Source organism: Carcharodon carcharias, chromosome 5 (genome assembly GCF_017639515.1).
Source record: "Carcharodon carcharias isolate sCarCar2 chromosome 5, sCarCar2.pri, whole genome shotgun sequence".
NCBI lineage: Eukaryota > Metazoa > Chordata > Chondrichthyes > Lamniformes > Lamnidae > Carcharodon > Carcharodon carcharias.
The window spans coordinates 58563981-58587253 of record NC_054471.1 but is presented as its reverse complement, the minus strand read 5'-3'; the positions used below and the strand labels follow the sequence as shown (position 1 = coordinate 58587253).

General features: G+C 42.6%; 1 protein-coding gene across 2 annotated transcripts in view; it reads right to left on the bottom strand.

Annotated features, from left to right (window-relative positions):
- Positions 1-23273, bottom strand: part of ascc3 (activating signal cointegrator 1 complex subunit 3) — a 619273-nt gene that overhangs the window by 64465 nt on the left and 531535 nt on the right. The window contains exon 37 of one of the 2 annotated variants that reach the window (XM_041188004.1): positions 9254-9478. The exons of the other annotated variant lie outside the window; for it this stretch is intronic. Coding sequence (XP_041043938.1) covers positions 9254-9478 — 225 coding nt within the window. The remainder of the gene's footprint in view (positions 1-9253; positions 9479-23273) is intronic. 2 annotated transcript variants of the gene reach the window in all.

Here is a 23273-nt window from a genome sequence, read left to right as displayed (position 1 = left end):
CTTCAAATGTGGTCTCACTAGTGCTCTGCACAGCTGAAGCATAAGCTTCCTACTTTTGTATTTAATTCCCCTTGCAATAAATGATAACATTTTATTTGCCTTCCTAATTACTTGCTGTACTTGTACATTAGCCTTTTGTGATTCATAAGCAATGAGCAATCTTCAGGGGACAACTAACTGGAATGGTCACATTAATTGACAAACTCCTTAGGCCAGCAAAGAGATAGTTTCCATTTAACATTAATAATAGCTATTCTGCCAAAATGCTGAGCCATTTGAGCTTTGAAGGGTTCAGTGAGCGAAGCGGGTTTGTGTGTTAGAACCCATGTCTACAATATTCCTCAGGCCTTCCTCAGGATTATCCATTTTCTCAAGGCTTCATTCCTTTGTATTAAATTTTTCAAATCAAGTTTTCTTTTGGTAGTAAATATAACTTAGTCCATTTTTAGTTTTGAGATATTGGAAAGTTGAAAAGTTATTCAGTTCGCACAGCAAGTTGATGTATAATGAGCTGTAGCACACAATGCTAGAAATTGGGTATGCAATTACAATCTCCAACATGGTGAAATTCTGACAAATTATCATTCTGATGAAAGGTCATTAACCTGAAATGTTAACTTTGTTTCTCACTCCACCAATGCTGCCTGACCATCTAGGTGCAGCAACTCATCAAGACTCCTTCGACAATATCTTCCAAACCTGTGACCTCTATCACCTAGAAGGACAAGGGCAGCAGGTGCATGGGATCACCATCACCTACAAGTTCCCCTCCAATCCACTCACCATCCTGACTGGGAACTATATCACCGTTCTTTCACTGTCGATGGGTCAAAATCCCGGAACTCCCTTCCTAACCGCACTGTGGGCCTGCCTGCATCAGACGGTCTGCAGCAGTTCAAGGTGGCTCACCACCACCTTCTGAAGGGCAATTTGGGACTGGCTGCAAATTTTGGCCTTTCCAGCAATGCCCAAATCCCATGAAGGAATTTAAAAAAGCATTTCCAGCATTTTTAGTTTGTAGTTCAGGTTTCTAACATCTGCAGTATTTTGCTTTTGTATCATGCAATGCTTTTTAAGAAGAAGTGCCATCTAACATGTTGCCTCTTGAATACTGTTGTAATATTATTTTATGAAGTAAGATTCTTCATTTATATTTTTAGAATTTCTTTACTACAGAAGGCATGTTGATATGTCATAACGTGCACCATGTAGTAAAGTCAGTGGCTGTAATTTATATTTTGAATCCATTCTTTTCTGGCTACGTCTCTTTCATCCTTCATGCTTGGACATTTACTGGAATGTGACATTGTCTTTACAATTTGGTTGAGTGTCCCACACCACAATTTCTTTTCTAACCCCCCATCCTCAAACTTGTCCCTCTCTGGCTGAATTTTCTGGTCATCAATGTTATTTTAACCTCTTGCGCTGAGAATTTCACAGGCAAAGATGCAGTCCACTGAAGAGCATCTCTTCCTGTGCCTGTTCTCCACTCTTTAATCTCTCTCCTCCTGTTTCCTCCACACATTTTGCCCTCCCTCCTGCTTTCTCATTTCCTCTTTCCTTTCTCCCTTCCTAACACCCCTATCCTACTCCAGCCCTATCTATACTTTTTTTTCTCAACATTTTCCATTATAAATTCAAATGGCTCATATTTACAATGAACCAATGTGCTGTAATTTTATCTTCTTGTATATGGAAGTGTTGCATTGCCACCACTGGCAGGAGTGTGTAATTACGGTTCCAAATAGGTTGTTTCTTTTATAAATGGTCATTTTGTAAATTTTCGACGGAAATGTAAAAACAATTTATGAATTTAAAATGGCGACTGAATTACATGCATACACCCTAGTCCAATTATTTCAAGCTCTTTAACTCCATGTCACCTGGGGGCTGTAATTGCTCTTGGCTCTAGATAAACAATGCCATGAGTGATCAAACATATATAAAACCAAGTTATGAGTGGGATGCACATCACAATCACAAAGACCACCCATTACCATGTCTGTAACATTGAATGTTTCCATCTCTGTCTCAGTTCACCAACTATGGAATTCTTCTTCCATGCCTTTGTTATTGTCTCACACGCCACCCTCCTACACTTTGTTCACCCAAAACACGGCTACATTCATCACATCCTGATGTTCATTACCTTTACCTCTGTCAACTGCAGCCCAGTACCTCAAAACCTCAAACTTAAATTTGATTCTTATGTTAAAATATCTCCAGGGCTCGGCTCTGTCCCACACTGAAACCTCCCTATAACTTTCTGTTCCTCTGACCCTGGAGCCTTTGAGCATGTGTTGCAATCCCTATGGGGGGAAATAGTAAACTGAAATAATCAAATTTACTAAACGGCCCTCAAATGAAGAGATTACCAACAGGATTTCACTTTTTGTGACTTTTACTTTAACATGAATCTGAACCAAAGTAAATTTCACCCTCGGATTTCACCGGTATGATTTCCATTAGGGGGAGGTAGTTGCATAGTGGGATTGTCACAGAATGAGTAATCGAGAGACCCAGGGGACAGCTCCGGGAACATGGGTTCGAATCCCACCACAGCAGATGGTGGAATTTGAATTCAATCAATAAAAATCGGGAATTAAAAGTCTAATGATAACCATGACCATGAAACTATTGCAGATTGTTGTAAAAACCCATCGGGTTCACTAATGTCCTTTAGGGAAGGAAATCTGCCATTCTTACATGACTCCAGATCCACAGCAATGTGGGTTGACTCTTAAATGTCCTCTGAAATGGCCTAGCAAGCCACTCAGTTGCATCAAACCACTGCAAAGCCAGTAAGGAATGAAACCAGCACTGACCTAGGCAACAGAAATGACAACAGCAAACTCAGCCCTGATGATGCTACAAAATCCTCCTTACTAACATCAGGGGGCTAGTGCCAAAATAGGGAGAGCTGCCCCACAGGCTAGTCAAGCAACAGCCTGACATAGTCATATTCATGAAATCATACCTGACAAATAATGTCCCAGACACCACTATCACCAGCCCTGGGTACATCCTGTCCCACCGGCAGGAAAGAGCTGGTGGTACAGTGGTATTCAGTCAGTGGGGAGTTGCCCTGGGACTCTTCAACAATGACTCTGGGCCCCCATGTCTCATGGTATCAGGTCAAACATGTGCAAGGAAATCTCCTGCTGATTACTAGGCACTGCACCACACCACCTCCCCCACCCTCCCGCTGCAACTGATGAATTAGCACTCCTCTTGAAAAATATAATATTCTTAGGGGACTTGACAGGGTAGATGCTGAGAGGTTGTTACCCATTGTGGGAGAGTCTAGGACCAGAGGGCATAATCTCAAGTAAGGGGTCACCCATTTAAGACAGAGATGAGGAGGAATTTCTTCTCTCAGAGGGTAGTTAATCTGTGCAATTCTTTACACCGCAGAGGGCTGTAGAGGCTGGGTCGTTGAGTATGTTCAAGGCTGAGATTGACAGATTTTTAATCAGTAAGGGGATCAAGTGTTATGGGGAAAAGGCAGGAAAGTGGAGTTGAGGATTATCAGATCAGCCATGATCTCATTGAATGGCAGAGCAGACTTGATGGGTCAAATGGCTTACTCCTGCTCCTACGTCTTACGGTCTATGTTGAACGCTATTTGGAGGAAGCACTGAGGGTGAAAAGGATGCAGAATGGACTCTGGATGGGGGACGTCAATGCCAATCACGTATAGTGGCTCAGTAGCAACACTACAGACTGAACTGGCTGAGTCCTAAAGGGCAAAGCTGCTAGCCTGGGTCTGCGGGAGGTGGAGAGGGAACAAACAAGAGGGAAAAACATACTTGAACTCATCCTCACCAACCTGCCTGCCACTGAATAATCTGTCCAAAACACTGTGAATAGGAGGGACAACTGCACAATGGCACAATCCTTGTGAAGACTAAGTCTCAAGACTGAGCAACCATGAGGTGCTGTGGGCCACCAGCAGCAGCAGAATTGTACTCAACCACAATCTGTAACCTCATGGCCCAGCATATCCCCACTCTACCATTACTATGAAGCCAGGGGATCAAGCCTGGGTTCAATGAATTGTGCAGGAGGGCATGCCAGGAGCAGCACCAGTCATACCTAAAAATGAGGTGTCAACCTGGTGTAACTACAACATAGGACTACTTGAGTGCCAAACAGCATAAACAGCAAGCAATAGACAGAGCTAAGTGTTTCCACAACCAACAGATCAGATCTAAGCTCTGCAGTCCTGCCATGTCCAGTCGTCAATGGTGGTGGACAATTAAACAACTCATTGGAGGAACAGGACCACAAATAGGGCCCAGAAAAACAGTGCAAAAGAGGAGGCTGAAGCATTTGCAACAATCTTCAACCAGGAGTGCCGGTTGGATGATCCATCTCAGCCTCCACTGGAGGACACAGCATCACAGATGCCAGTCTTCAGCCAATTCAGTTCACTCCACATGATATCAAGAAATAACTAAGGGCACTGGATTACAGCAAATGCTACGGCCCCTGACAATATTTGCGTTATAGTTCTGAAAACTTCTGCTCCAGAACTTGCCACACCCCTAGCCAAGCTGTTCCAATACAGCTACAACACTGGCATCCACCAAGCAATGTGGCAAATTGCCAAAGTATGTCTTGTACACAAAATGTAGGACAAATCAAACCGGGCCAATTATTGCTCAGTCTATACTCGATTAGTAAAGTGATGGAAGGGGTTATCAACAGTGCCATCAATTGGCACTTGCTTAGCAATAACCTGCTCAATGACGCTCAGTTTGGATTCTGTCAGGTGAGAGTGACTGTCCTTGACATCAAGGCAGCATTTGATCAAGTGTGCTATCAAGGAGCCTGAGCAAAAGTGGAGTCAATGGAAATCGGGCAAAACTCTCTGCTGGCTGGAGTCATTCCTAGTACAAAAGAAGATAGTTGTGGTTGTTGGAAGTTAGTCATCTCAGTTCCAGGACATAACTGCAGGAGTTCTTCAGCGTAGTGTCCTAGGCCCAACCATCTTCAGCTACTTCATCAATGACCTTCCTTCCATCATAAAGTCAGAAGTGGAGATGTTCACTGATGATTGCACAATATTCAGCACTATTCACAATGACTCAGATACTGAAGCAGTCCACGTCCTAATGCAGCAATCTCCGGGTTTGGGTTGACAAGTGGCAAGTAACATTCATGCCACACAAGTGCCAGAAAATAACCATCTCCAACAAGAGAGAATGTAACCATCGTTCCTTGACATTCAATGGCATTACCATCACTGAATTGCCCACTATCAACATCCTGGGGGTTACCATTGACCAGAAACTGAACTGGACTAGCCATATAAATACTGTGGCTGCAAGAGCAGGCTAGGAATTCTGTGGCGAATAACTCACCTCTTGACTCCCCAAAGCTTGTCCATTGTCAACAAGGCACAAGTCAGGAGTGTGATGGAATACTCCCCACTTGCCTGGTTGAGTGCAGCTCCAACAACATTCAAGAAGCCCAGCACCATCCAGGACAGAGCAGCCCGCTTAATTGGCATTGCATCCACAAACATTCACTCCCTCCACCACTGATGCACAGTAACAGCAGTGTGTACCATCTACAAGATGCACTGCAGGAACTCACCAAGACTCCTTAGACAATACCTTCCAAACCCACAATCACTACCACCTAGAAAGACATGGGCAGCAGACACACGGGAACACCACCACCTGGAAGTTCCCCTTCAAGCCATCCACCATCCTGATTTGGAAATATATCTCCGTTCCTTTACTGTCGCTGAGTAAAAATCCTGGAACTCTCTCCATGCACCACATGGACTGCAGCAGTTCAAGGAGGCAGCTCAGCACCACCTTCTCAACATCAATTAGGGATGGGCAATAAATGCTGGCTGAGCCAGGGATGCCCACAAACCATGAATGAATAAAAATAATGCAAAGCACATTTTTTCAAACCCTCCCTCTCTCGGGTCAAGACAGTCCTGATGGCCTAACTTTCAAGAGTTCCTTTTCAACCAGCTAACGGATAACACCATAGTTCATGGTTTGGCCACTTTTGGGGAAACATCCAGCTCTTTAGTGTCTCCAAGCTATTCGCACAGATTTCCAGGTTTTAGACCTTTTTTATCCAGCTCATTTTTTTATTCATTCATGGGATGTGGGCTTCGCTGGCTGGTCCAGCATTTATTGCCCATCCCTAGTTGCCCTTGAGAAGGTGCTGGTGCGCTGCCTTCTTGAACCGCTGCAGTCCATGTGATGTATGTACACTACAGTGCTGTTAGGAAGGGAGTTCCAGGATTTTGGCCGTGACACTGAAGGAACCGGTGATATATTTCCAAGTCAGGATGATGAATGACTTGGAGGGGAACCTCCAGGTGGTCCCATCTATCTGCTGCCCTTGTCCTTCTAGATAGCAGTGGTCATTGGTTTGGAAGGTGCTATCAAAGGAGTCTTGATGAATTCCTGCAGTGCATCTTGTAGATGGCATACACTGTTGCTACTGTGTGTTGGTGGTGAAGGGAGTGGATGTTTGTGAATGTGGTGCCAATCAAGCGGGCTGCTCTGTCCTGGATGGTGTCAAGCTTCTTGAGTGTTGTGGCAACTGCACTTATCCAGGAAAGCGGGAAGTATCCATCACACTCCTGACTTGTGCCTTGTAGATGATGGACAGGCTTTGGGGAGTCAGGAGGTAAGTTACTCGTCGCAAGATTCCTAGCTTCTGACCTGCTCTTGTAGCCACAGTATTTATATGGCTAGTCCAGTTCAGTTTCTGGTCAATGGCAATCCCCAGGATGTTGATAGTGGGGGATTCAGTGATGGTAATGCCATTGAATGTCATGGGGCGATGGTTACATTCTGTCTTGTTGGAGACAGTCATTGCTTTGCACTTATACGGTGCGAATGTTACTATGATACCAGCCAGTTTTCCCCGATTCCCATTGACTCCAGTTTCACTAGGGCTCCTTGATGCCACACTCAGTCCAATGCAACCTTGATGTCAAGAGCGGTTACTCTCACCTCACTTCTGGATTTCAGCTCTTTTGTCCATGTTTGAACCAAGGCTGTCATGAGGTCAGGAGCTGAGTGGCCCTAGCAGAACTGAAACCCATATTGCCCATATTGGAACCCATACTGCCTCCAAGAGCTCCTGTCTGCTTTTCTAAAAAACTGACCCCTTCCTGAGAGCGATTTGCTTTTTCTCCTCATAAAAATTCTTTGTATTCCTCTCAATGTCCCTGTCTGCTTTCTCTTTATGTCTGCATTTGTGTGCTGTTTGCCTTCGCCCTCCAGCTCCTCTGCTTGTAGCCGTTCTTTTTGTCTGCAGCTCTCCATTGTAACTGCCAGTTACACAGCCTCTTTCTCAACTTCCTTCCTGTTGATACTGCTGCCAAATTAAGGGTCACCAGGTCTCATGGACCAGTAGTTATTATCCAAAAAGTATAATTGGTCCCTTTTTAATTGGTGCCAACTCTTAAGAGTCCTTTTCAAACATTCTTAAAAACAATTATTGATTCCACAGACCTTTGAAAGAAATTGTAAATTGTCCTTACTGTATTTCTTCTGGGTCAAAGGTCATCACATTTACCCCTTGGAATGAAGAAAACTTTGCCAAAGTAAAGTTTTCTTTACAACAGTGTTCAAAAGTTCTTACCATCATAACTACTTTAACAACTAGTGTATTATATATTGCACAGATAACAATGATGCATTGTATTTAAAAACAAGCTTCATTATAAATATACAGTGTTATTTTACAATCTTATAAAATCCAATACTTTCACCTGGCTTTAAGACAATGTTAGAGGGTCAGTGTGTGTGTGTGTCTGGCTCACTCCCAGTATCAGGGTTCTCACCCTCACCCACTGTGAGTGGGTGCGTTTGTATGTGTTGGCGAGAGTAAGTGAGAAACCTGAGACTGGGCGTAAGGCAGACTCACATTCCCCCCTCTCCTGACCCACACACTCGCTCAGTCTCTCGTACTCCTACCCCACCACACACTCACTCAGTCTTTCGCACTCCCCCCAACACATACAGAGTTCCTCACACTCCCCAACCACACACACCCACACACACACACACACACACACACTCACACTCTCTCTCACTCACTCACTCACTCCCACTAGTGAGCCTATCAGCAGTAAACACAGGAGAGAATGGTCCCTCCAGAATCTTCCATTGAAACTCACCTGTTTGACCTGAATTTTGAAAACTGTCCCAGGGGACCGCATAGAAGGGGGGCCGGCGGGCCTTACTTTGGACAAGCCCTGCTTTAGACTCTCCTTAAAAGGCACCTCTTCAACAAAATTTTAAATTATCCCTCCTGATCTCCTCTCTCTTCTTCTTTATGCCTTCGTGTAGTGTCTAGGTTAATTTTTCAATGTTGAAGGCACTCTATAAAGGCAAGTGGTTATTTTCAAAACTCATCTTTTCTATCTTACTTTTGGTCTCCCCTTCTAATATCTTTCTTCTTGGGTCAATTTTCATTAAAGGCATAAGTTGTAGTTGGAGCTATTTTGCTACTACCACTAAATTCACAATGCAAAAATTCAATGCACAAAATAAAAGTAAGTAGCTCGCTCCTTTTTAACTTGCACACAAAAAGTTGTTCTACAAGATAAATCCCGATTACAGTGACATTAGGTGAGGAACTGTTGCAGAATCCTCATTTCAACATGCATGCTGCATCAGCGTCACCTAATAAACAGCATATGTTAAACTTACAGCCCTGAAAGACAGCGTCCTCTTAGCACACTTTCACTCTTAATCAATGGCTGATAGTTGCTTGCTCCATTTATCTAACTTTAATTGAAAGAGCACATATGTGGCATCCTTTCTGGAATATAAAAGAACTACATCCTGCTTTGCGAATTCTCTAGAAAGTCCGATAGTTCAGTCACCTATTTGTCTGGCTAAATGCACCTTCACAATTTCTAACATCCAGATGCTTTAGCTCTTTGCTATCTTTGCTTAAAGCAAAGCAACCAGACAGTAAACCAAATTTAACATTCTTGCTTTTACATGCTTCCCAACAAAATAAACATGTGTTGGTCATAGAAATACCTATTTAGCTAACAGGACAAATTGGTCATACTTATTTTCATCGCATAGAAAAATGCAAATGTGTAAAAATACACAGCACCTTCAAACTTCATGAGCCAGAACAATACCCTAAACATTTGTTAAAGAAACCTGAACTAACTCTGGTTTGCAAATTTTTTTTTCTCTCGCTAGGAATGTCATTTTGAATAGTCTGGCGATATTCAGTCTTTCCATACCTGACAGATTCGAATGGCCTGGTCCAGCACAGATTTCGTATCTGTGGCATAATCAGGGCACGGCAAGGCAGCTCGGCAAAAATGTGCTTGGAGCAGCAGGTGGGCTTTAGTGTGTGCACTGTCAAATGAATGTGGGTTTACTTCAATGGGAAGATGCTTAGCCAGATCACTATTCAGCTGGTCTTCGTTGTGGCGCACTGGAAGGTCTGCATATTCTGTAGCATCCTGGGAAAAATGAAAACAAACATGAGATTAGATTTTTAAGACTTAGCTGGTACAAATGTCAACAGTATAGAGGTCAAATGGACAAATAAGAAAAGGCACACTGGATCAAATAATGAAAGTAAACCAAGGTGGCTGAAGAAATTCTAGGTTATAATCGTGGTTTTACAGTCTGATGTATTCCACATTTATCTTAAATTAAAAAAACTATGAAGTTTAATATAGATATTACTATTCATAAACATAACTATGTTGAGATGTTTCTCAACAAGAACTACTGTTCCACAATAAAACATCCAGAAAATATTCTCATCAGCCAAATCCTTTCATGTTTTTCGACACAGTACTTGCTTTACAGATCATTTTTAAATGCATTTGAACATTCACTTCAAATGATTAAGCAAAAAAAAAAGACTTAATGGTCTTGTGGATGCTGTTAAAATGTATGCATTTTCATTCATTAGCATTCGCCGATCAAAGTTCTGACTTTTTCTTGAGGGTCTTTTTTATTACACAAATTAAGCCAATGGATTAGTTTATTTAGCCAGCTGGTAACACACTTAGGAACATAGGAACAGGAGTAGGCCATTCGATCTACCGAGCCTGCTCTGCCATTCAATTTGATTGCGGCTGATCCTCTACCTCAAAGCCACTTTCCTGCAATATCTCCACATCCCATAGATCGATTTCTGTCTTGAATATGCTCAATGATTGAGCTTCTATAGCCCTCCAGGGTAGCGAATTCCAAAAGATTCACCAAGAAATTCCTCCTCATCTGTCTTGAATGGCTTATCCTTTATCCTTAGATTATGCCTCCCTGGTTTGAGGCTCACCAGCCAGGGGAAACATCTATCTACATCCACACTGTCACACCCTGTAAGAATATTGCAAATTTCAATGAGGTCACCCTCATTCTTCGAAACTCCAGGGAATACAGACCCCGTCTTTTCAATCTCTCCTCATAAAACAATCCCGCCATCTCAGGGATTAATCTGGTGAACTTCCGTTACACTCCTTCTATGGCAAGTACATCCTTGTTTAGATAAGGGGACCAAGTCTTCCTGAAGTCTTCTTGCATCCTCCTTACAACTTACATTCCCAACTACTTAGGTATCATCAGCAAATTTGAAAATATTACAATTGGACCCCACATCCAAATCATTCATATTGATTATGAACGCTGTGGACCTAGCACAGTTCCTTGTGGTACCCCACTAGTAACAGCCTGACATCCTGGGAATGACCCATTTATTTCATACTCTCTGCTTTCTGTCTAATAACCGATTCTCAATCTGTGCTAGTGTGTTGTGTGTTTCCCCCAATCCCATGCGCTCTAATTTTATTTGCTAACCTCCTGCATGGGAGTTATCAAAAGTCTTCTGAAAATCCAAATAAACACATCCACTGGTTCCAAGTTTGGCAAGCATGATTTTTCTTTCATAAATCCATGTTGACTCTGCCCAATTTTACCATTCCTTTCTAAATGTCCAATTATCACATCCTTAATAATAGATTCTAACATTTTCCTTACCACTGACATCAAACTAACAGGTCTGTAGTTCTCCATTCTCCTTCTTCCTCCCTTCTTAAATAGTGGGGTTGTATTTGCTACTTTCCAGTTTGCAGAAACCTTTCCAAAATTTAGAGAATTTTTAAAGATAACCTCGATGTATCCACTATCTCTTTAGTCACCTCCTTCAACAATCTGGGATGGAGTGGATGAAGTCCAGGGGATTTATCAACCTTCAATACAGTTAACTTTTCAAATATTATCTCTTTGCTAATGCTAATTTATTTTAGTTTCACAAATCCCTTGGTTGTCTAGCATTTCTGGGATATTTTCTGTAATTTTCTTCTGGGAAGACTGATGCAAAGTAACTGTTTACTTTCTCCATTGTTTGCCTGTTTTCCACTATAAATTCTCCTGTGCCCACCTGTAACAAGCCCACATTTGCCCTAGCTAATCTTTTCCTTTTCACGTACCTAAAGAAGCTTCTACAGTCCGCCTTTATGTTCCTCACTAGTTTGCTTTCATATTCTGTTTTACCTTTCTTAATTAGTTTCTTGGTCCTCCTTTGCTGGGTTCTAAATTGCTCCCAATCCTCAGACTTACCACTTTTTCTGGCATCCATATAAGCTATTTCCTTTAATGTAATGATATCATTAACTTCTTTCATTTATCATGGTTGATTTACCTTTTCCTTTGGGTGTTTGTGTCCTAGAGGAATGTATATCTGTTCTTTAAATACTAGCCATTGCCTCTCTATTTTCAAATATTTTAGTGTATTTTCCCAATCCAGCATAGTCAACTTGCCCCTCAGACCTTCATAATTTTCTTTCTTCAGAGTTAAGGCCCTAGTTTCAGAATGAACAATATCACATACAAACTTAGTGCAAAATTCTATTATGTTAGGGTCACTATTTTCCAAAGGCTCCTTTGCAGCAAGGTTATTAATTAGCCCTTTGTCATAACCCACTAAATCCAAATAGCCCAATCCCATGTGGAAGGGGGAATAAGTGCCCTCAGGCAAGGGAAGAGGCTGCAGAGCTAGGACATGACTGGTGAAGGGCTTATCCAGGGAGTGTTGATGTGTGCAAGTGCCCTTAAGAGGCTGAAGACTGAGGAAGCAGTCTCCAGAGGAGATGAGGCCAGGTGGAGATGTGAGGGTGTATGTGAGAGAAAGTGGTGATGTCCCTTGAGCTGGCAATGAGTGAGATGCTAGTGAATGTGTGATGGGCTTGTGAGTGTGAGAACTTAGAGCAATGAGATGGTTGCCTTACCCTGGTGGCACAGATGAGATCATTTATCCTTTTTCTGCACTGGATGGTGAACCTCTTCTGTGCAGTGTTGGCAGTGATCACCTCTGCCATTGCCTCCCACGCCAGAGTGGTGACACTGATGGGCCTCCTGCGGCCAGAGTGGGGGTAGAGGACATTATGGTGGGTTTCAAAAGTGTCCAAAAGGCATCTCAAGAATGCATCACTGAATTGGGGAGCTGCAGTCTTCTTGCCTTTTGTGGTCATGTCTTCTGTGCAGCAGCCCTGGGTGGGAAGCACCGAGAGGTGTGCGTGCGGCTGCACTTTAAATATGGTGCCTGGCATGAGGAAACGGCAAGGTGACTATGCGGAGGGCGAATCGAAGGCCGCCCGCCAGTGAAACGGTGTGTAACCTGGGAATGCATTATTAATGAGGCAGGGTTGGGGGCCATACGATGTGAAAGGTTGCCATTGTGGCCGGCAGGTAAACTGTTCTTTTTCCCGCCTGCTACTGCAATTAGTGCAAATCTGGGAAGATGCCACCCCACATCTTGATCCTTCGATCTAAGTTCCTCTCTTACCCATGTACTGATCTTGTACCTTATTAAGAATGCTTCCCCGCCTCCCTTTCCTTTGTAGATAGTTGTCTACCTTCCTTCCCTGTTGTTTCTAATATCCACTAAAAATAACATGGGTGCATCAAACAAAACTCTGAAAAGAGCAAAAGTGATAACTTCAAAACTTTGATAGGCACAGTTGAAAACTGCCCCCCTGATGCTAGTTCTAATTCATTTTTTGGAAGCGGCTTTCTAAAATTAAAAGTAACTTCTTAAAGTTGAATGCAAGGGAGGGAAGCCAAAATGCAGATGATCCACTGAAATTCTGTAAGTAACTGTTGGAACAACCTCAGCTTTGGGCTTGACAGCAGTCCACCAGAAGAAGAACATCAATGGTTGCTACAGCAATTTGCATACCACATGCAAAGTAAAGCAAATGAGCAAAGGGAGGGCAGATGCTTATTTGGTTTGGGGACAGTTTTTCAACGGGTCCTGACTGAACATGGGGAAACTAACAATGGCACCATATATTGGAGAGGCCCTTCTTTTATGAGATACTTTGTAAAGGCAAAGAATGTTCTGATTTCTACAAGTGCAATCTAATTTACTATTTCACATCAGATAATACAAATCAAGTTCAACTTTTCGCCTGTCATAAAGCACAACCTTGTTCTGATCCATGCATTTTCAAGTTAGGATATTGTCATATTTGAATGCCTCATACAGAAATATGGTCTGAAAAGTTTATTCATGTTGTTGTTAAAAGCCATATGCAAAACTCCTCTACGATCAAGTGGGCAAACTAATTGCCCAAGGAAACAAAGATCAGAAGTCCCCAGAATGGATTATTAGTCTATGCAGAGCTATTTAATTTCGGCAGGTTGATAGTTAAAGGTGCTACAATTGACTTCAGTTGCCTTAGATTCATGGGGAGAGGGAAAAGAATTAGTCAAGGTTCCCACTGTTGATTGCTAACGAATCTCACTTGCAGAGGTGCAGGAATAGAGAGGCCTGCGGGTATGTTTACACAAATTGTTGATGGTCGCAGGGCAGGTTGAAAAAGTGGTTAAAAAGACACACAGGATTGTGGGCTTTATAAATAGAAGCGTAGAATACAATAACGAGGAAGTTATGATGAACCTTTATAAAACATCGGTTTGGCCTCAACTGGAGCAGTGTGCCTAATTCATGGCACCACATTTTAGGTAGGATGTGAAAGCTTGAGAGAAGGTGCAGAAAAAATTTACAAGAATGATTCCAGGGATAAGGGTTTCAGTTGTTTGGATAAATTGGAGAACATTGGATTTGTTCTTCTCAGAGAAGGATTGAGAGGAAGTTTGGTAGAGGTGTTCAAAATCATGAACTCCTAAGTCTAGGCAGAACAGTGGGGGGGGGGGAAGAGAGAGAGAGAGAGAGAGAGCGAGAGAGAATGGGTGAGAGAAATAAATTATTCTCATTGGTGGAAGGGTTGAGATGGGGCTGCTGTTGGCAAGGCTAGGCAGGGATGGAGTATCTGGGAGGAAGGGGACACACACACACACACACACAAATTGTTGATGGCAGCAGGGGCGTGGGGGTAGGGACAGATCTTCAGAGGGGCATCTAATCTGGAAAGGTGGCCAGAGGGAGGCACCTGACAACGTCCCCCTCTCCCCCCCCCCAACCATCTTGCCTGATGCCTGAGCAGGGTGACCTGCCAAGCTTCCCCCCAATCGCTGACCTCCTCCCTTTGGCCTAAAATTTGCAGTCAGGGCGGGAAGCAGGCCTTAAGTCGCCACCAGCAGGTGGGGACCTGTAAAATTCTCCAGGTGGCTTTCCCATCGCCCACCCCTGACCTACAGGTTGGGGTGGGAGAGGCCTAGCGTAGCCTGCCCACTCTCAACCCAACTGAGGCTCATAACTTGCCACTTAAGAGGTGTAGGTTCGGGGCAGAAAGCAGGACTGAAGGTCAGAGTTGGAGGACCAAAGAGAACTTAAAACTGGGGGTGGTGAGCCATGCAGGAATTTGAAGATGAGGATTTTAAATTCATTGCAACAGCGGTCAGGCAGACATTGTAAAATGGTGCTAGGAGAGCAGAGGATGTTAAGAATAAGATGGAATTTGTGGAATGTGGTGGATGGGCCAAGATAATGTTGAAGTGGCAGAGTCTAAAATTGATAAAAGCATGGATAACATGTTTGATGGTGCTGCAGTGAGATGGGGGAGACACACAATATTGCAATGTTGGATTGGAACAGATTTGGGCTGGCTTGTGATGCCAATGCTCATGCAGGTACAATGGGCACTTGGGTGAGTTCCTGAAGGAATTAGTGACACGTATCAAAGCCTAAAAGAAAAGAGGGTCGAAAAGGAGAGAAAGCTGGGAACAAAATAATGAACATTTAAAGACTATTTTATTGATTTCTTAGAAAGCTCTGCTTAAAATTGGAGAAAACGGAATCAAAACTTTAATTCAGAATATTTAACTGTTAAAAAATGCTTGATCTGTACAGTCTTCTGCAGCTTTTGAAATGCTTAGACATTCTAGTCTTGGAATGTTGTGTCATATTTACTTTGAACCCTTTGGAGGTTTATTTATACTCTGATCTCTTTCTTTGGGACCTGTTTCTTTTTAAGACTCTTCAGAGTGCACTGGACTTTATTTACAAAGGAACTTCTGACTCTTTCAAGTCTCATCAGTCTTGAGAGAAAGCCATATCTTGGCTATGCTATTGGTAGGGATGTATTCCTTTTGCCTTTTCACAAATGGTAGACTTTATTTACTTCCTAGTCATTTTAAGAACTAATACTTAAGTTCTAGTCCATAGTTATAGCTGGAACATAAGTGAGGTTCATTTTCTTATCTGCATCACTCCACTAATTAAAGTAAATTGACAACAGGGACTGAAGCTTTTTGTGTAACAGAGAATGGAATTGAATGGAGTAGCAAAAGGTCGCCATAACCTATTATATTCCTATGTGAAGAGCTGGCTTCTGTGTCCTGCCCTTGTTTGTTTTGTGCAGTCCAAGCAAATTGCTTACCACCAGTCTGTATCTCTGGTTTGCCCAGCTGTCTTTGAATAAAGACATCTACTCTCACAAATGTTAAGGACAGTGATTGACAATCCTATGATGAACACTGGCTGTAACCCAGCTACTGTTCTTGAAGTCTGCAACAGAATGGAGTGAATAAGGAAACTATGCTTCATGCTGATACAAGAAGGCCTCTTGTTCCCGCAGCGACTTCCATTTTCTTCTGTACCTTCTTGAATGAAAGTCTCAATCTGTGCAGCAAATGACTTATACCAAGCTTGGAGCTGCGCAACGGATCATTTTTAGATTAGCTGGGGTCAGAACAGGGCTACTTTCACATTTTATGATTTTGAACTCTAGAGTAGTTACTAATACAAATAAAATAATGGGTAACACTGGGTATATTAAAATCATTTTAAACATACATGATATTGCTGTCTTGGTTATATGGGCATTTAAAGCTCCAGTAAGGTGAATTAGTTACATAAGGAAGTGTACAGTTAATAATGCAAACTTGTGCTGTTACAGGAACATATAATTCTATACTCTTTTTGTTACCATATTGATGCTGCTCATGTTTTGAATCAATAAAACAATATCAGTAATTAGGATCAGTTTTAGGCTCAGCTGAAACATCTACCTTTTTTTGTTGAATGCATATATGCTCCAGCTATGCAATAGGGAAAATGTATTAACAAGAATATATATCAATGAATGTTATCCCACAAGATGCTCACTTTGAAACATTCAATAACTCACTGAAGTACATTCAGTGACTCAGCTACAGTACATTCAAAACTGGCTACAGTGGCCAGGATAAGTGAGCATCTTTTAGTGTTCAGAAACTAAATATAGTGAATTTGCTGACTAAATATTCTGAATTTTGGCAAATTTTGAGCCACTCAAAAAGAATGCAATCAGGGTATTAAAATTGTAAATTAAGTAACACCATATTGTAGTGTGAATGTCCATTTAATAGTACTATTTAAAAAATGAGCAGGCAGTACCTAATTTAACAGAGTGGAAAGATACAGTTGAGCTGAGCACAAAGGTGAAAGTTAGGTGGAAATGATCCAAATGTGGATCTGCATGACTGAATAAACTAAATGTTTCTGATTCTGTCACCTTTTATTGTAAAACATATGTTGGAGCAGGATGATAGATATTAAAGAAAATTTTGATTACATTGTGATGTAAAATTCAAGGCCACCTTACCTAGAAATATAGGTCTGAAATTTTCACTCGCCGGGTGTGCGCGATTGGCGGGCCTGGGAGCAGAAGGGAAATGGGCCCCCGATTGCAATCAGCCCCTAACTGCGATTTCATGCTGGCTGGCCAATTAATGGCCAGCCAGCGTGAAACACGTGTTGAGTAAGGCTCAGCATTGCCTGTAGGGGCAGGCGCCGACATCACTGCGGGTGCTGGCGAACTCTTCCAGTGAGTTCCCTGAAGGCAGACAGCTGCCTCAGGGAGCTGCAAACCTCCACAGAGTAAACAAAACAACGAAAATGCCTCAAAGTATGTCAATGCAGCACAATCAAGCATCTGAAAGCGTACCTCATTAAAAAAAAAGTCCCTAGATATCTCTTTTATTTTATTTCCCCACGGAGATTTTGTCCCACCCTGGATCAAGGTTGGAGCAAAAATGTAAAGGCCCTCTAGCCAATTGGCCCAACCATAAAAGTGGATGGGCCGCGAAAAATCACTTTCAATTGCCTCCTTAATGGGCTTAATTGTCTGACTGCCACGTGCACCTGCCGAGCGAGATAGCTTGCAAGTGTGTGATGACGTTGGGATGCTCACCTGATGTCAGCTTGCGCTATTTCGCAGCTGGATGGGTAGGGCGCGTCTGCAGGACATAGGTTTCTAGCCATTGGAAGATTCATTCCCACATTAAAGGTACTGTCATTTGTATTTTCGACACACCATTGGTGGACAAGCTTTTAGTTGATGAGGTCCCAAACTCTGGAATTTCCTCCCTACACTTTTGTTCTTTTTTCTTCTTCTCCTCATTTAACACAATCCTTAAAACCCACCTTTTTAACCAAAGTTTTGGTCACCCTTCCCCAATATCTCCATTACCCTAGTGTTAATTTTTGTCTGACTGTGCTTCAATGAACTGCTTGGAATGTTTTTGAAGTTAAGGGTACTACTTAAATGTGCAACAACTATTTTACCTGTAGCCTTAATAACACTAAAATAATCAAGTTTTTAAAGAAAGGTACACTTCAAACCGGAAAATGTTATAACATTTTGGAGACAATTCAGCGAAAAATTGCAAGTCATTTCAAATTAAACGTTACTGCTTTGAAGGTGAGGTCAAGAACAGCGTTAACGTAAAGTTCTCTTTCAGAATAATTATCAAACAGATTTTTCACTTTACTACCTCACCATTAATAATCTCCATGTCAGGGAGGCTTGCAAACCTGTAAGGGAAGCTGTCTGAATTATGCCCATTAATTTAAATGAAAGGAAAATCAGGCAGCCTCTGTTACAGCCAATGATTCTTTTTGCCTGAATTTCCACTGTGCACTCTGCCCAGTGATTATTTAATGCCAACGATAAAAATCTGCTGTGATATTTCCTCTCAGAGAATATAAAGGAGCCCCCTTTGGCTTTGACCAAAGGTTGTCAGGGATGGAAAACATTCACCTCCAAATTTCTGTCATTAAAATTAGCAGGGCTTGGCATACTTTCCATTCCTGGGTGTTGACTGTACTGCTCAAATGATAAATTTAAGATGCACGAGAACAAGCCAAGAGAAGCATTCCTTTCGTCTTCCTTCTCCATCCCCAATCCTCTGTAGAGGAAGTAGGAGAGAACCTTTCCTGGATAGTACGACTAAAATGCAAGAGTGAACCTAGGTTCTGTTGCTCTGGAGCAACTCTTTAATGTTTCAAATTACCAGCTGGGGACATTGAAGTAGATACCCAAATGCCGCAGGGGTGTAGTTGAGTGCCTTACTACTTCATCAACTACTCTTTGAAAGTGAATAGGACTTAATCTTTAAACTGTTTGCCTGGTAAGAGATGAGCAATGAGGTTGTAGTTAATGGACACCAGACTTTAGTGCAACCTTGATTAATCTGTAACATACAGAGGTGACAAAACAGGACTACATTATTTCCTCACATTCCAGCGTGTACGTTGGAGCACTAGTAATTTGTGCTTATAAAACCTTTTCAAAAAATTCAATCTCTACTGTTGGTAAAATCAATTGTTAAAAGTGGTGAAGGTTTTAAAACATCAAATAGCTTAGATAAGGTAAATCCTCAATATTACTTTAAAACAAGCAAGGATACTAAGACCAGGGGCCATAAGCATAAACTAGTGAAAAATAAATTTTGATCTGATATTAGGAGCATTTTCTTTATGCAGAGGTTGATAAATGCCTGGAAAATCTGACAAGCAGCATCAACCTAAAGGGTATTCAACGGGTAGTTGATTATGAAGCAGGGAGTGTAAGAAAACTGGAAGGACAAGCTTTGGTGCAGCAAATTGTCATTCTAGTTCTTGACATTTATATTAATTTCAACCCTCCAAAGGCAGCAACAGAATTCCTGCACTACAGCTGCACAGCACTCTGACGCTTACCCAAGAATACTTTAAGAGCTGATCTTACAAGATTATGCTCCTGTCCCTGCAAAGGGTGGGGGAGGAAAGACAAAGGGAGGTCTGGAATGGATATTGAAAATATTGGGATCTGGCACCGCACAGTATTCTGCCAATTAAAATTAAGCAACAGTGACAAGTAATTTCCCATTGTGCTTTATTTAAAAGTACAATCACTGATACTTATTTTAAATAATAATCCAGAATTCCACACCTACTCCAAGAAAACCTCTGCAACAAATCCCTACCTCTGTCATGATCTGCAGCTGTTGTGAACTCTAAACTACTCTCAAATATTGGGTGGTGGGTTCTGGTCTTAGCAGATGGACGGTGGGGTGGGGGCTGGGGGGGGGAATCTTAAAGGGGTCTCCGAGCAGTGGCTTATGGAAGTCAACAGTATTTAAAATATAGCTGTGTATTAATTTGTTGAAGAAGATGGCTTGTATTATTTCAATTAAATACTACTGAATATACCTTTAAAATAAGCAGGCTTTCCGAGCTGGGAAAATCATTTCAGCAATTCCCTTCCTTCACCATGTCCTAACCACATATGACCTGGAATCCCAAGGTTCTCTCCACCCATGCATAGTTAAAAATCTAGTTCCAGATGATTACAGTATTGACTTTAAAAGCATTTGAAGTGCTACAAAATTTCCATAGGGTGTTGGGGACAAGGGATGCAAGGAGAAGATCCTTGGATCTTAAGTCTCAGGGGGATTATGCAGTCTGTGAGGAGGGGGTGGGGCTGAGGGGACTAGGAAGACAACAGTGATGGGACTTCAGTTGGAATGGGGAGAGAGCTGGTGGGAGAATGAGGAAGGAGAGGATAGGTATCAACAAGAGGGATTCTCAATTTTAATTCTTCTGCTTCAAGTTTTGAACTTGCCCTCACTGTTCTCTCAGATACAGTGTTGTTTAAGAAAATAATAAATGAATGTGTATTGCAGAGAATGCAGATGTCACCACGGAGTGTTACAGAACAGAATGTGGACCACACTGGTGACATTCACAGGATGCCTGGCATAAGTATTGCAAAGCAGATATGGAAATGGAAGGCATGGGCAGAATGTTCTGCCTGTCGGGTGGGCGGGCCTGACCCCATCTCTGGCAGGTGGGGGTCCAATCCCTGCCGGAGAAGCGGGCCCCGCTGCCATTTTGCGTGGGCGGGCCAATTAAGGCCCACTTCCTGTGCAGGTGGGGGGTGGGTGGGGATTCCCCAAAAGCGAGAGTGCGCTCTTTTGCGCATGTGCACGAAAGAGTGCACATCTCCCTGAGGCTAAGTGCTGCCTCAGGGAGATTGCTGACACTTCTAAAAATATGAAAATTAAAAAAAAAAATTCCCTAACATGTCCCCCTCATGTTAACTTTTGAAGGGACATGTTCATAATTTACATTATAAGTTTCTTAAACTTTTTAAATCCCTACATGAAACCTCATCCATGTTTCATGTTTTTTTCTATTGCCCGCCAGGGCTCCTGGCCAACCCGCCAACCTTAAGGTTGGACGGGCAAGTCCTTTAATTGTATAATTGATCCTGTCAATGGCCTCAATTGGCCACTGACAGGCAGGTGGGCCCGCAGCTGATTTTGCTGCGCCCCTGCCTTCCTGAAAATTTAAATGGGGTGGGATGATCTCGGGGTTCCGCCCGACGTCATCCCGCGTCATTTTAAGCGTCGGGGAGAGGGGCACCCCCTGCTCGCCGACGGCAAAATTCTGCCCCATGAGGGGTAAGAATTAGCGGCCGATCAAGAACCACCCTGTGCATCACAATAACTGGCTGCTGTTGAAATAAACTTGCAACTATATGAGCTATAGGAAAAGCTCAAAGCAGAATTGGATGGCATTGATTGGTTACTGCCTTAATTGTCTCTAAGGAACAGAAGAATGATGATGACAACAATGGTGTTGGTCATTCCTGTAAGCAGTCTAAGCAGCATATATTCAGGAGCATGTCTGTACAACCCAATATCTCATTATATGATAACATAACCCAGAGGTGTAAAAATAGAAGCACTTTGAATTCTGAACTGGATATTCTGGGTGCTGAATTCCCCGTGCCCCTGGTTAAAAATCTCACAGAGAGCCCGAGGGGAATACCACAGAGCTAAGAAATGGCTAGTTGGTTAAATCCTGGCAATGGCGGGATATGGCCCTTAATTGAGATTTAATTGCCCACTTGAGCGCCGCAATTGACTCAGTGGTTTTAATGCAATGGGCACAGAGGGCAGGTGGGTGCTGGATTTAATGAGCCCCCTTCCCCCGGCTTCAAACCTGCCAGTGAAGGAGCATAAAATCTAGTGCATGGCATGGGTATTTATGGGGAGGTGGGGAAGGTGCAGGGTCGGAGAGTTGTAGCAGCTGGGAGACCTGGAAATGCACGAGGTACTCCCAAAAGTTAAAAGCAGGTCTTCATTTGGATTTTTTCCCCCATTTCTTGGCCAGCAGTCCACATGAGAGGCTAACGTGCTGTGGGGTGGGATGGTCCACGCTGAAAGCTGCAGTTTGGAATTAGGGAGGAATGAGGGAGAGATCTGCAGTAGATGGGGGGTGGTGGTGAAGGCATGAGGAGATGGGCAAGTGGGGAAGATAACATGGGTCAGGGGTTGAAATGATTGCAGCAGTGGAGGGTGGGGGACTGTTGTGTTTGGCCACTTTATTCCACACGCAGCAAGTGAACAGATGGTAACAGTGAAAGCAAATTTAACTCAATCTCATTTCTCACCCTAACAAATAGGAAAAAATAATAAACCATGCGCCTTCTCCATTTTGTGGGCTGGCTGATTTGTTTTTGGCAGACCTTTATTTTTTGAGAAATTCTACCTGCCAAAATTAATGTTATTCATTGCAGCTTTCGGATCAGGGTCCCGGATTATTAGTAATAGAGTTATTACGGTACAGGAGGAGACTATTCAACCCATCATGCCCATGCCAGCTTTCTGTACAGTAATCCAGCTATTCCCTCTCTCTACTCTATACCTTGCCATCTCGTGTTTAAACACAACTACCTATGTTGTTCTTTTCTCTTTGTCCTCTTAGCTAGTCGGGATTCAGCAGTAGGCCTAACAATAAAAACAGCTAACTCTTCTTCCCTCGTGTGGGTTTAAAGAGTACCTGCTCTGCTATTTTCAAGATGAATGGTGCTATCCTGACTAATGTGCCTGGTATGATATAACTGATCCTAACTGCGTCTGCTGTGGCATTGCACAAACCAGCCTTTCTGGCTTCAACATACATTGCCAATGTCTGAAGATTGTGGATGTTTTTTAAATCTGTGAGAATTCACTTTGCTTTAAAACACACCACAGAAGTAGAACTCAATCCCCAAATCCTTTCTGTCAAGAAAAATAAATGATCAAATATTCTGAAAGGCAGCAACTGCCAAGACGGACAGGACTGCAGAAAACAGTCACATGCAGTTTGAAAGTCCCAAATGCAAGCAAGCAATTGGAACGTGTAACTTGATGGAAAGCATGCATGTATGCAAGATTTTCAGATGAGAAAACTTGAGGAAGTGTCAGCCATAGGCAATGCCACCCTTCAGATACCATATCCTACAAATTCTGACTCTCCAAAGCCTGTTCAACATTTACATGGCAGAAGTGTGATTGGAATACTCTTCACTTGCCTGGATGAATGCAGCTCCAACAACACTCAACAAGCTCAACACCATCCAGAACAAAGCAGCCCACTTTATCGACATCCCACCACATAACCTGCTCCACCACATAATGACAGTAGTATATACCATATACAAGATGCACTGCAGCATCTTGCCAAGGCTCCTTTGACAGCTCCTTCCAAACTCATCACCTTGACCACCAAGAAGGACAAGGGCAACAGATACATGGGAACACAAACAC